A 14,564-nucleotide genomic window follows, 5' to 3' on the forward strand; every position below is an offset into this window, starting at 1 on the left:
TGTGTTTTACTGTATCCTTAAGTGAACAGATGAACAGTTTTCTAAAATTATATGGCCTATGATATATTTTAGAAAACTTTTAACTGAATAAAATCTCTACTTCTGTTTACAAAGTGTTCCATTCTTGTTCTGTTTCACCCGTGAGTAATGTTACTGTTCTTACAGAAGATCTGATAAGTCTGGAATTTTCTTCCATAAATTACATGGTGCACGTGGGAGGTACATCGCCATGTTTTACCCTGTGCAGCATAATAGCACTGTTTACTATATATCCATACAAACTTACTTTTAAGAGTTGTATGAATATTTGATGCTGCTGCGAACCTTCAAATCATTTAAATAAACAGCATTTATTTTTAAAAGATGGTACTTAAATTTAATGCATAGTCCTTAAAATGTTTCTTTATTAATCTGAATAATTTTTACTGTAGAACCAGCTGGGATATGCGGTCTGGCATTAAAAATGGTAAATACTTCCTCTGCAACTTTAATGTGGAATCCAACCAAGACCAACTTCACTTCTTATAAAGCATCTTTATCAAACAACACCTTTATAAATAAGTTCAAGATTCCAGGAGCGCTGACTGACTTCAGTGTTACAGATCTGACTGCTGGAGGCATTTATAATTTCACACTGCAAAGATTAAGAGGAAATATTGAAGGAGATTCTGCTTTCATTGAAATTGTAACAGGTCTGCATTGTTTCTTGCTTTCTCTCCTCACTGGTGAATGTTAGCTGTCAATAACAGTGCACGCTTGGCTTTGTACATCTCACTTTGTAGAATAACACTGGAATTTCCAGAGATCTTGCATGTAACAGTTTGCTGTGGTTGTGGACATACATTACTTATACCCTGTTCAACCTGCATCTAGTGATATGCTACTGGAAACATCATTTCTTTAGTTGTGCTGCATTTCTTTTGACCACTTTTAGTGGTCAATTTTCATTATTTTTCAGGTCTTATCCTGCAAAGAGCTAAGCACAAGCTGTTTTACCTTATTTAATTTCAGTAGGTTTTATCAGTGACTAAAGTTAAACACGTTTACAAATGTTTGTGGAGTTAAGGCTTTAGATTGTAAACTATTCCATTCAAGGACTGTTTCTTGTTAGATTTGTGATTGAAACTTAGTAGGGTAAAATCTCAGTCTTGACACGTGTCTGCAGTTTACTGTAATGTAGCAATGTAAAATACAGATGAAATTTACGGAGAAAAAACACCAGAACTGCCTCAAGCAATTTCTCTTACTACTTTATTATACTATTTATAGAGGGTTTTGTGGCAATGATATGGTTGTATGAGAGAGACCGGATAAGTGTTGGAAGTTGTCATTGATTGACTACTTTGACCAAATGTCATGACATTTGTATGTCTGCTTTTGGGATCAGTGCTTGACAAACTGTTGGTGTTTCTGCCTTTAGTCAGGGGGACTGATGCAAGAGGTGAAAGAGACCCTTTAAAATAAAGTGACTTAGGGGTGAAAATCCTTACATTTATTTTGAGATAATGTCTCGAGAGTAAAATTAATAAGACAAGATCTTGTATGTCTTTTAATGTTTAAACTAGGACTGCAATGCTATAATACTTACATTTTAATTGATTTGTTTTTCCTAATGCAAGGAAGATTTAAATTAGTTTAGTTGACCTAATTCTGCTTCCTTTTACTTAAATATGTTGAGATTACATTGTGATGCTGAGCTTGCTGGTTTACGATGGTTAATTTTTGGAAAAATGTACATGTTGTTGTGTTTTGTACTCCATGTTCACTGATGTATCTACTCAACCTCAACTAATTTTCAATGCATTCACTCAAAATATATATTGCAGATATTAAGTAGTATTTTTGTAGGTGAAATTGTGAAATTTACAGCAAATTTTTCTGACTGTGCTTTACACAGATACACTGGCTATATACTTTATACAAATATGCTGACCGCTGCTGGTGGGAAGTGTGTGTGCATGTGCATGAAATAGAGAGGAGGACTGTAGGAGAGCAGCTCCAATGAGGCTGGAGTGAACCACACTCACGTACACATTCCCACATATGTGGTTAAATCTGCAGAAGGGGAGAACTAAGGCTTTTTTCAGCGTCAGTGGGAAGGGTAGTTCTCAGTCATGATATAATAGTAGGGAGAGAATTAGCTTCCTGGGGCTAAATTTCTCTTTCCGTGAGGATGTTTTTATGCTGTCTTCTGTTGCTGAGTGAGAAGTAATTCAACTGAGGTAAAAAGATGACTTAAGTATTGTGATAACACTCAGTGATTAATCATGGGTCTGTATAAAAAGACTTCTATAAGCATAAAATCCAGCTTTAAATGAAGTTGAGATCCGTGGAAATAATAGTGCTGGTGAAAACAGCAGGACTTAAAATTTATAAGAGGAAGAAATTATGCTCTCAGTTTCACTTGCACACGTCCACACATATTATTAGATTTTTTTGTTGTTCTGTTAGTATTAAAATAAAGCAACCAGTTAAAAATCATATAAGTTAGCCAAATACAGACTGAATATAAAATCTAAAGATAATATTTGGATATATTATTATGTCAGATTATTTGATGGCAAAACTGGAGTAATCTGTTTGAGATGATTCTGCAACTTTGGATAGTCAGTGTAAAGAGTTCATCAAAGATACAATCTAAGCAGATTTACAGTAAATAAGAAAGGAGTGGAGCTCTTTCATGATAGAAGTGATAGGATATTCAGACTGCATAGTGTGGTATTAGTATATACACAGTACTGGAAGATTTAGTTTGAATTCTGAAGAACCATGTTCATTAGGGGTCAGACGACTGAGTGCAAGGGTAGTAGCAAATCTCAGATGTGACGAATAGCGTCACTGCTGGGCTTACTCTCGGAGATAACCATCGAGACAGTTGGTAGCTGTGCATACTTTCCAAAGTAGAAAGGAGACAGATGCACATAGCTATGGGTTGTACAGGTGGATAAATTATACAATATTAAAGGTAGATAATGTTTAATGAGCTATCGAAGAAGCTAAAATCTGGTTCATTATTAGGCTTTGAGCGGATGATACAGATTTAAAGGTGCATTTAAGGGCAGAAGAAAGTGAGATGGTTTGACAGGGGTAAGGTGAAAACGTGGCTTTAATAAAAGGAGTAAAACATCCAAATTTGGGGGACTTAACTCACTAGACTTAATGGAATTACTGGGATTCCAAATATAGGAAATGTATAGAAGAGCTAACCACGCTGTGGCTAGCAACAGCACAAGCACCAGCTACATCTTGAATTTTAACAATAGCACTAGTTATGACAATGGTAGTGCTAGCTTTAAGGCTGAGGACAGCAGAAACACCAGGGCTGTGCAGAGATTCTTAGTTAACTGAATGCTGGGCAGAGATACTTGAGCTTTCTCTCTGTGAATGGGGGTGCCTGCACAGCATAGCTCAGAGATTATCAACCAAATCTCTGAGGCAGTAGGGCAACCATAGTCTAACATACTGCTGTGTCCAAGCTAATTAGCAATTATCCTTCATGTAGCAAGTAAACTGTTCTTGGATGCTTTTATATTCAGTTGTAACTACTAATATGTTTGTAAAAGGGGTTGTTTAAGTTAATGTCTTTTATTCTACAATTCTCTTTCAGAACCTGCAAAGCCAGAAGGACTTAAATTCTTCAATGTTTCATCATATTCTTTTTCACTGTATTGGAGACTACCATATGGACATGTAGACAGATTTCACGTGGATCTTATTCCTGATCATGGTTCTGTTGTTATCCTAGATCTTGGAGTTAGGGAGTATCAAGTATGTGCTTTTATTACAGGGCTTGCATGGGCAGCTTTTCTTTATGCACTGTGCTAATGAGGAATTCAAGCTTGCCTCTTTAGCTATTTAATGCAAATACGAATATGAAAGTATTAATGAAAAGTTGGTGAGACCAAACTGCAGCATTCAGAGTTTGTTGCCTAACAACAGGTAGTGAATTTACTTTTTTTTTTTTAAAGTCTGCTAGAAGGATACAACCAGTCACCCAAGGTTCATGAATAGTTTAACAAAGGAAGGGCAGAGCTATTGAGTAATACAGACTCATTAATTGTGTACTTGCCAGGAAGATCTGTGCTTAAATCATTAATGCAGGCAACATTTCACTGCTAAGCCATCAAAAAGAAATAGGAGGGCTTTTTGATTCTGCTTTCTGGAAAATATAGTAATATTAACAGAAATAATGGTTGTTCTGGTTGTTTCGCTTTTGTTTTTTATTGGAACTGCAAAGATACAGGTATTTTATATGAATGCTTGCTAAAAAGTTGTTAATTATCTTTATTTGAAAGGATGGGCTAGCTTAAGGTTCAGAAACTTTTAAGTGCTTTTGTGTTTATTCATTCAAAAAGGAATTTTATTGTGCTTCATATGTACTTTGATAATAATGATGATACAGAAAAACCTTTATAGACACACTGATAGCTGATTCTGTGATAAAATTAATAGTTAATTTAGTTGTTCTTTAATATTGAATGTTATACAAATCTTATGAGGGTAGTTAAATAAGATGGGAAAATACTGTACTGTAGCTAACGTAAACTACTATTTTTACTGTTGTAAATACTGTTCTATTTCTAAAAGCTTATTAACAGATCAATTTCAATAATATAATGCTTTTGGGTTTTGGGTTTGGTGGAGTTTTTTTTTCATTTTCATGATTCTCGGTAAAAGACTTAAATGAATCTATGTCCTATTTCAGGCTGATTTTTCTAATACTGTTCCTGGAACAACATACAATGTTACGGTTTCTGCAGTTTCTTCTTCACTATACAGTTCACCTGCGAGTAGAACAGTGACAACAAATGTGACAAGTGAGTTAATGATGACTGATGAAATTTTCTTGTTTTTTTTTTTTTAAACTATGCTTTTTTGTATTTATTATATGCACAGTAGTATCTGAGAAATTATAATCAATTTTGAAGACTCATTAGAATTTTTCTTCCTTAACACTAAAAAAATACACTGAATCTGAGGTGGTTTATGAAAGCACGAGAGTTTCTCTACCAGATATTTTTAAGAATTGGCCTTGGATGTGAATTGTAGTTGTATTCATCCATTAGCTTGGCTATTAAAAAAAAAAAAAAGCAAGAAAGTAAAAAAAAAAAAGGCATAAAGGAGAACAATTTATAAGCTTTTGAAAAAGTTGCTATTTATTGCTATATGTAGTAATATCCATATCTCAATTGATATGTATAGTGGTAGACTTTGGAGACATTTCAGAAAATTGTAGCCGTATCAGACATGTTTTGTAAGAGAGTCGAGTTTTGTTTTGCATGTTTTTAGGGGAAGAAGCTGAAACTGAGCATGCTAGAATATCTCAAATATTAAATTGGCATTAAAGTCTGCTTTGTCCATGAACATCTTGAGTATTACATTTTTTACATATTTACAGAAGAATGTTCCTGGTGTTCCAAAATTCATTTAATCATTTTTGTAACAGGACTGTAGCCAGAAAAAGCTACAACAGTAGAATATTCAACAGTATGTACTATTCAACAGTACATTAATTTTCAGTAGTTTTACTGGTTTATGGTGGCAGATAATTTGATATCTTTATAGAAGCCATGAAGGTGTCTCTATTATCTGGAAAATTAATTAAAAATTGGTTTATATGTGTGTGTTTGTGTGTGTGTATATATGTATAAAGCAATCGCTTTTTTTTTTATTTTATTTTAGATCCTGGACCCCCTGTGTTCCTTGCAGGTGAAAGAGTGGGCTCTGCTGGGATTCTGCTGTCATGGAATACACCACGACATCCAAATGGGAGAATTCTCTCCTATATTGTTAAATATAAAGAGGTCTGTCCATGGATGCAAACAGCTTATACACAGGTCACAACAAAGCCAGATAGCTTGGAAGTTCTTCTTACCAGTCTTAACCCTGGAACAACTTATGAAATTACGGTAAAAGCTTTATGAGTGCCTTTTAGTATTTTGAATTCTGATTTATTGTACATTGTGTGAGTTTATGGTAGGTGCATATAGTGTTTTCTGAAGGACTTGCTAATTACTGTTGCCATATAAGAAAATACATCAGCCAGGTATTTGTTTACAGTAGCGGGTTTTAAATCTACTTGAAATAATTTCCAACCAAAATTGTACTAAACTATATTTTCTTCTGTTGATATTCTTATTGACATATGGCATTGTGTGTTAGAAAGTAAAAAGCAAAGTGTAGAATTTTCAAAACCATCTAAATCTTTCTTCATCTTCATTGAGATTTAATCTTTCAAATCACATCATCTCAGCCAGATCCCAAAAAGCATGTAGGTACATACTTCTGTCTTTGATTTTAAACTCAATTAGTTTAAGAAGGAGTTTTCTTGCCTGAATATCTGTTTAGATGTGGCTTGATTTCCCTAAGGCTGGGAGGGTTTTTTTTTACCTAGTGTTATCTTCTGAAATAAAAAATGTCATACTTTTCCATTCCCTTCCCATATATTTTGTTGCCTAGATATCCACAGTGACTATCTATTGCCAAAATCGGTATGTGAATTTTCATGACTTCTAGATGTGGAATTTGTTTATATTGAGATTAGGCACTCCTGAACCATCTCTGAACTCTTCAACAATAAATGACTTCAGGTGGACAGAAATAAACTGCTATCCTCTTGGCAACATTTGACAAGCAGTTCTTTGCCTGACTTACTCTTTCATAAAAACCTTGGAGAGGTACTTCTTTTCAATGTCAAGAATGAAATGAAATAATGGGTTTGATTTGCTTCATTCCATGTCATATAATGCATGTGCGTACAGTGCAAAGCTATAAAATAATATTGAAGTTGACCAGACTACGAATAGGGCTGTGCAGTGATTCTTTGTGGCATATGTGTGTAAGAGAGTAAAAATGTAATGATGCCTGCCATTGTGGGAAAGTGGCTCACTGTGAATCTAGTTGTGATGACCATGCTGATAAAAGCCAGGATATCCACAGCTGCAGAAATGTTTATCCTTTGATCTCTTTGCCTCAGTCATCTGCTAAAAAGAAAAAACACCAAACAACAACAACAACAACAAAAAAAAAAACCACAAAAAAGGTTCAGCTACTATTTGAGAAAAGTATTATCACTTAGACTCTATGCAGATTAATGTCCTCTTAATGTCCTCAGACAAATTCTTAAGAGAATTCAGTTTGCAATTCTGTAGCACTTGTGTACCTCACGTACTGCAGGAGCGCTTTTGTGGGATTCACTATTAAAAGTTTTGCAAATTCCGTTCTTTGCTCCATGGATGAATCTTCACCAGGAAAACCATGGGATATTTTAAATCATTTGTTTTACTTAGCAATAATTTGCCTTTTGTTGATATATATGGGAGGCAATCCTTCCCATTGCTGGTGCCTGAAACGTTGATCTTAGAGCAGAATTTGGCTCAGGAAAGTGACTTGTGACCCAACAACCTCTGTCTAGCAGGGACCACATGGCTTTTCTCCTGAGTGAATAAAAGTCTGTTGGCAAACTGAGCATTGTTACGTTACCTACTGCTTTGGTGGGCGCCTTGACTGCCTGACCCATGAGCAACCTCACAGATTCAATAACGACTCAGGTGGAAACACTTTTTCTACCTCACAGATGTGGCCAAAAAGAAACATAACATGTTTATCTTCTCTTGTGCAATTTCTTGTGGTTCTTTGCTTAATTTTTGGAGTCTGTTATGTCATTTAAAAGTAGCTCTTGGTGTTTGCTTAGGTGAAAATTCTTTATTGTTTTAGAATACCTGACTTGGTCCTGCTGTTAAATTCCTTCTGGTAAATACTGTGACAGTACAGTTCCACAATGCTTATAAGCTTTGAATATGTGTTTCCAATCTGTGTGTAACAGCCCAGTCTTAATTTATTTACATTTAATGAAAAAAAACTTTTGAAAGAAATAGCAGTTGCAAGTGATAATTTGAAAAATGTTGGAAAGCCATGGATAATTTTGGACACCTAATCATTGCTAATTTTGTAAAAATATACATTCAAGACTTTTTTTTCTAAACTTAAATAATTAGTGGCAACATTATACTTCAAAGCATAAAAATTAATACTACTTCCAAATGTGAACTGCAGTTACTTGAACTTTGGATAGGACTTTATCATCTGCATAGTAAACTTGTCCTTTTTAAATGTTTCCAAGCTTTTTTCTATAATGCCTTTTTGTGGCAGTGATCTCTAGACTAACATTACATTGTGTAAGCATTTATTTTGATTTCTCTTCAAAGCTAATCGCAGCATGTAGCTGACAGCTTTACCATGCAAATTTTTGCATGCTTATGTCATAGTAACTTCAGGTTGTCTTGAAACTGCATATATGAAATGGGAGTTTCCATATCTCTCTTAATGCTAGTTTTCTTTTCTGGACCCTTTCTATAGTACCTACTTTGAGATGAGATAGAAAATCAGTGTTCAGGTGAGGACATACCTTTGCATTTATATAATGTAATTTCAATACTGTCAGAATTTTCTGCTTACCTGTCAGTCCCCTGAAGATCTCTAGGTAATTCCCTCAGCTATTGTGATTACTGTAGAATTCATCAATGCTTAAAGACATTTCCAGTCATTCTTTCTGTGACACAAAAGTAGGTAGGTTTGGCTGGAGTCATGAGATGTGCTTGCATGGATAGGGAGTGTTTGTATGGCTTAGGATGGAGCTGGCCAGTGATACAGATTCTCCTTCACCAAGCAGAGCACGCACCACATGGGGAAGTGGTTGTAAGCATATGCATCCCTTTACATCCTAGATTAAGTCTTCCATGTTACCTCATATTTCTTCACTGTAGTTTGCCTGCTGTGACTTAGTGCTTTTGTTTAAATAGCTTTACAGTCTTCTGAAAGATGCACAGTTTAGTCCTGAGTAGTGATTAGAATAGTTTTCCTTTCTGACCTGCTGGCTCCTTCCACACTCTGTGCCCTTCGTTATGCCTTGCGTGTTGTCTGTCACTTCTACTATGACCCACACATAGTTATGCACATCTGCCCCTTTCCCCCAAACTTTCCCCACAGTCTGCACTTCCAGGTCCCTCACCACCACTGTTGTACCTTTGTTCCTTGACACTGGCAGGAGGGAATGGCTCTGCAAGTTTTAACCTTGCTGGAGAGCTTTTAGCTTTGCTGCTTCTTTTACATAACCTCTCACCATCACTGCTGGAATTTTGCTCGTGTTTTACCTTTTGTTGATGCTTCTTTTCAAAATAAGGAGTCAGGACTTCATTCCTCTTTCTTTCTAAGTATTTCATGCCATGGCCCATCACTGAGTTGAATCATCAGTAAGTCCTATATTGCAGAGCAAATAGCATTGTTGTGTTTTGTGTTTATCTCCATAAATTCCACCAAAGTCACAATGTATTGCCATTCCATGGGAAGACTCTGAAATGATCATGAGCACTGAGGCACAACCACCATAAAGTGCATCCACAGTTCTCTGACCTGTTGTCTTTCTGCCAAACGGCATGCTTTCCTTGGGTTTCTGCTCTGAGGGAGGTTGATCTGCCTTTGCTATCTTTCAGGAGTTCAAGAAGTAAGAGAACCTATTTTCCTTTTTACTCTTTTAAGTTATAATATGAGTAAAATAGGAATGGGGAAGCTGGTTTAAGTAAATTGTGGTAAAGAAAAGGAGTGCTGCTGATGTTATTCTTGATGTTGACGTTAGCATAAAATAAGGACTCAGCACTTTTGAAGTGTGGCTATTCACACGTGGCTTTCTCAGTTTCTTACACTGTTTCATTTCCATTTTATTTTTTTTCACATTTAAATGTTGAGTATAAATTAAACAGTACAGCTATAAAAGGCATATTCACTTGTATATGTATAGTTTAAAAGCTAGAAAGTGGATCTCTGTGTATCTTTAAGATATTCATAGTTCCTGAAACTATATATCCTATAGATTCTCTAATGTAGCTTTTTTTTTTTTTTCTCTAGGTGGCTGCTGAGAACAGTGCTGGTGTTGGAGTATTTAGTGATCCTTTTCTCTTTCAGACTGCTGAAAGTGGTAATTTTAATAAAGCTGCTGGTTATTTTAATTAAAGCTGCTCTAGTTTGTTCAGATAAAGTATCCATGGCACGTTTTATACTGCAACAAATTCTGATGCATTTAGACCAAAATCCTATTTCTTTTCTTATTCTCTTACTCAGTGGAAAAGGTGCATTTTGTGTGTGCACATATGGGGGTTTCTTATAGGCAAAGTCTGTTTCTGTTTGGGTTTTCCTATGCCAGTTTCTTGGTAGGCTGCTTCCAGAAAGCAAGGTCACAGGAAAGCAGAGCTACCTATCGAGTGGACCCATCTGCTGTTGCATGCAGCAGTACTAGGAGACAGAATTTGTTGTGGGATCAGCTCTGGCATTGCCTATTTATGTCAAGATGTATTTGTTTAGTGCTGGTGTCAAGTGCCTTCTCTGGAAAGCCCAGCACAGAATGTATTTTACTAAGTGTTTACTTCTTAGTTCTGAAGCAAAAAAACCCCAAAATTATAATACATGATGGAAATTAAAATTTTAATTGATGGTTTTGAAGATTAAAAAAATATAATTATAGTCTGAGGCTGCATAATCTTTATTAATTTAGCGTTTGTGTTCCTGCTTACACTCCAGGAGCAGTTGAGCCTTGGCTGAAGAGCTGGCAGCAGGCCAGTTACGTTGGGATGAACAAATCTTAGTTGAATATAGAATTTGTGCTGCCATGGCAGTGACCATCCCTCTGTATTTAGGACTCCTGGTTGGTTTCTGTAACTGTGCAAACCGCAGAGTACCACATCTCAGTTAATGGCAGGAAATCATCACTCTGCATCAGATTTCTGGGATAATGCAATGAATTATGAAACAAAATATGAGAAAGGGTAGTAAACTTGTCGTGTGGAGCTGTGCAAAATCATTATTTTTAACTGTCCTTTGTATGTTATTGTTGGTAGAAAACCTTATTTCCATGAGCTTTATTTACTCATGTTTGGCAGAGACTTTAGTGTTTCTCCATGTAAGAACATTATCTTTTTACTTTTTAATGTATTTCTGCTTACATTTTATTAAAACTAAAATCCCTTATTATAAATGTAATTGGAAGGTTTCTTCAAATTCTAGGTGAGAGTTCTGTGTCACTGATACTACATTTATACTTTTGCCATCTCAACTTTTGGGTTTTTTAACTCTTGTTTTGATGGTTAAAGAAATCCTAACATCTTGATCAACATGAAGAGGTACAGTTTTAAGTAGGGAAGTTAGACAGAAGATATAATTATTTAAATATAAAGGCTGTAGTCTGGGAGGAGGGGGAAGGAGATGAAAGACCTGCAAAAGATTCAGCAGGGCCTAAGCAACAGGTGAATATGAGGCTTGGAGGATCTGTCTCAATTCAGCTATTGAAGATCTGTAATTGTGGACACTTGTATATGTGTATATTTTTAAGGCAGCGTGACCTTTTTCTCCCTAGTACTAAAGCTACCTATTGCAGAAACTTCTACTGCCTATGCCATGCAGGCAGTATTGAGAGAGAGCTACAGTGCTCTAGTTCTCAGGATAGTTCATATAGTTTGTAAAATCTTGTTTAGATGCTGCATCTCATTCCTTTGTGCTGTGATTAATAGAGGTGCTCTGAAAAAAGGTCCTGGAAACTGTCACTGATACAAAGAACACCAATTCTGTAGTAGTAGTAAATATTCAAATTAAGATGAGCTATTTAAAGCTACCAAAAATCTATATCCAGCTGAAAAGTGGACATAGGTAACATGAAATAAAACATTCAGGGCTGTCATATGCTCTTAAACAAACAAACGTGGGCAAAAATTTGCTACTTCTGACACAGTAGATGAGTTGCTTCTAGGAAGAATATTTTTAAGTTGACCAAACCAATTACTATATTCTTATGAGACTGAAATAATTATATTTCTCAAACTACATTGGAAAAGAGCTGGTTGTATATCAGCTCCTTTACATGTGTTTGTGAATGGTTGTTATTCATTTGATTCAGTGTTTGGAAGCCAGAAGTGGCATTTAAAAAAAAAAAAAAAAAAAGGGGGATTTTTTTTTTTCCAGTGCTGAGAAGGAAAGTATGTCTCACTGCTTTTGTTTGTTTTGTTTTCAAGCTCCAGGTAAAGTAGTGAATCTCACAGTTGAAGCCTTAAATTATTCAGCTGTAAATCTGATCTGGTTTCTCCCTCGGCAACCAAATGGAAAGATAACTAGTTTCAAGATTAGTGTGAAACATGCAAGAAGTGGAATTGTAGTGAAAGATGTCTTGGTTAAAGTAGAGGACCTTCTGTCTGGGAGGTTACCAGAATGTAATGTAAGTGCTATAAACCTTTTAAATTAGAAATAGACTCAAGCCACAGAATATATTTTTACATTTGAATTTTGAGACATAAAAAATTTGGAGGCTTGCTTTTCAGAACAATCTCAAATACTTTACAAACTTAGGCCTAAGGCAGGATATATTGGTTGAAGAAAAACCTTTCTGTCCAAAATAGTTTAAATGGAATACTTTTCCTTGAAAAGCTCAGTTTAATCAAAGTAAAAATGCTAAGAGTCAATTTGGTGTCCTTTTAACAGAAAGTGATGAAATAGATAATTTTGAATTTTTTTAAGCTTTTTTTTTTTTTTTGGTCACTGCAGACATAGTGTAATGTTAATATCATATAATATCATATATGCTTTTCATATTTTAAATGTATGCTCTTAGCAGAGTGATTTTTTCAAAAAAGTTTGCAGTCTGAGTTTTCTTAAAATAAGCATTCACTGAAAAGTTTCTGAATTTTGAATGTTCATTGGATTCAGACCTGTAACCCATGTATACCTTTAAGAATTTCTTGAAGAAAATTCTCTTTTCCAGTCCTTATTCTCCTTTTCCTCTTTATTCTGAGCAGAGTATTGTGATTACTTGGATGTCAAGTTGCCTAACTTATTTTCCTTTTTATTCTTTTTCTTTTTTCTTTCTTTTTTAGGATGCTAGGCTTAGTACTTTAATGAAAAGTGCAGTTTTAAATGACAAAAGATATGGGGACTTTGGTTTCAGATTTTATTTGGAAAATCATTTTAGGCATTGTGAAGGTTCCCAGCATAAGGCTGATTTAATTCAGCACTGAGAAGGGACGCTGCCACCTACTGAATAATAAGCATTAGTTATTGTAATATCTAGCAGATTTTCAGAGGTGTCTTCTGACAGCATGGATTAGGAAGCCCCTGTCTGGTCTTATCCATTATATATAGATATATGTATGCTGAATATGGATACATACATACATACAACACACATGTGATGTAGAAGGACCTCACTAGGGGACTTCTTTTTGTTAAGAGAGAGACTGAATGCTGAAATGGAATCTGAGAATAATTAAACGATTCCTAGAGAGTTGCTTCTGTTCAGATTTAAGAATTTTTGAGATAAGGCAGGAAACTATAATAATGTCACTAACAGGATGTACCAGCACTGCCAACTAATGCAATGATAACCTAAATTTGGAGACTGAAGGATAAAAAGGAGAAGCAATTTTGGATAATTTTATTTCAAAGCTGGTCTGCCTTTTTTTTTTGATCTACATGTATTTACAATTATAGGTTATAGATGCAGTTTATCATGTTTCATATTTTGTCTTTGTAGGATAACAGTGAATCATTTTTGTGGAGTACTACCACTCCATCAACTACTTTTGGCAAATCCACAATTCCTTCACGGACTACAGTTATACCAAGTACAGAGGCACCGAGTCAAATGAGCTCTGTTTGGAATGAACCAATTAGTTTTATTATAACCAACCTCAGGCCATATACTACCTATCTTTTTGAAGTCTCTGCAGTTACCACTGAACCAGGTTACATTGACAGTGCAATTGTCCGAACACCAGAATCAGGTATATACTGCTTTCAAATGGAAATAAAGTTCTCAGATTTATATGAATACTTCAAAATATCAGTTTGAAGTTATGTTGCAAGATACTTCAGTCCAAATCTGGCTTTATCTGTATTTACATGATTACTTAATTTTACCTGATGGAATCAACTGAAAGTGTATTTAACTATGACTTTATCTAATAATGTACAGTGAGTGGGAGTTTAGTTATTATTAAAAGTCAAAGATACCAAAGTATGGTCAGGACAGATCAAATTTTATGAAAATCTGAGGATATTTTAAGAACTGAAATTAATGGAACAATGGAAGGAGAATTAAAAATACAGATAAAGAGAAAAGGTGTCAGGCATGTGTTAAAAAAATGTATGTTCTGTACATAGCAATGCACTTAAAGCTTCTTTAACTTCGTGGAAAAATAAGGAGTATAAAGAAAACTGTTCCATGGTTCCTCAATCTGGACCTATTGCAGAAAGTTGTTCAGTGCTGAAGAAATCTTTAAGAAAGTTCCTTTTAGATTACCTGCAATGCACTGAGAAGTTAGAATTGGAAATGGAGCTTGTCCAGGAGCAGGAGTTTTATAATGGCTTAAGTAGTGGGTACCATTTTTAATAGAGCCATACCAAAAAAGTATTCTGGAGGAATGTTATTCTGTCTTTCTGTTTGCTACTACATCATTCTTTTGCCTGACACAGCTGAGCGTTACTGGGTTTCCCTTTCATACATCCAGAATTCATAGCACTGTTCAGAT

At 35.2% G+C, this 14,564-nt stretch overlaps 1 protein-coding gene across 1 annotated transcript in view; it reads left to right on the plus strand.

Annotated features, from left to right (window-relative positions):
* PTPRQ (protein tyrosine phosphatase receptor type Q) overlaps nt 1-14,564 on the plus strand; it is a gene marked incomplete at its 5' end in the record, with an annotated part of 144,630 nt that overhangs the window by 28,160 nt on the left and 101,906 nt on the right. Inside the window, 7 exons of the mRNA XM_082488741.1 lie at nt 432-692; nt 3,608-3,768; nt 4,706-4,817; nt 5,683-5,909; nt 9,904-9,973; nt 12,057-12,256; nt 13,568-13,817. Of these exons, the coding sequence (XP_082344867.1) occupies nt 432-692; nt 3,608-3,768; nt 4,706-4,817; nt 5,683-5,909; nt 9,904-9,973; nt 12,057-12,256; nt 13,568-13,817 (1,281 nt within the window). The remainder of the gene's footprint in view (nt 1-431; nt 693-3,607; nt 3,769-4,705; nt 4,818-5,682; nt 5,910-9,903; nt 9,974-12,056; nt 12,257-13,567; nt 13,818-14,564) is intronic.

This window comes from Vanellus vanellus (assembly GCF_965231255.1).
Source record: "Vanellus vanellus genome assembly, chromosome: 1".
In the NCBI taxonomy this organism is placed as follows: domain Eukaryota; kingdom Metazoa; phylum Chordata; class Aves; order Charadriiformes; family Charadriidae; genus Vanellus; species Vanellus vanellus.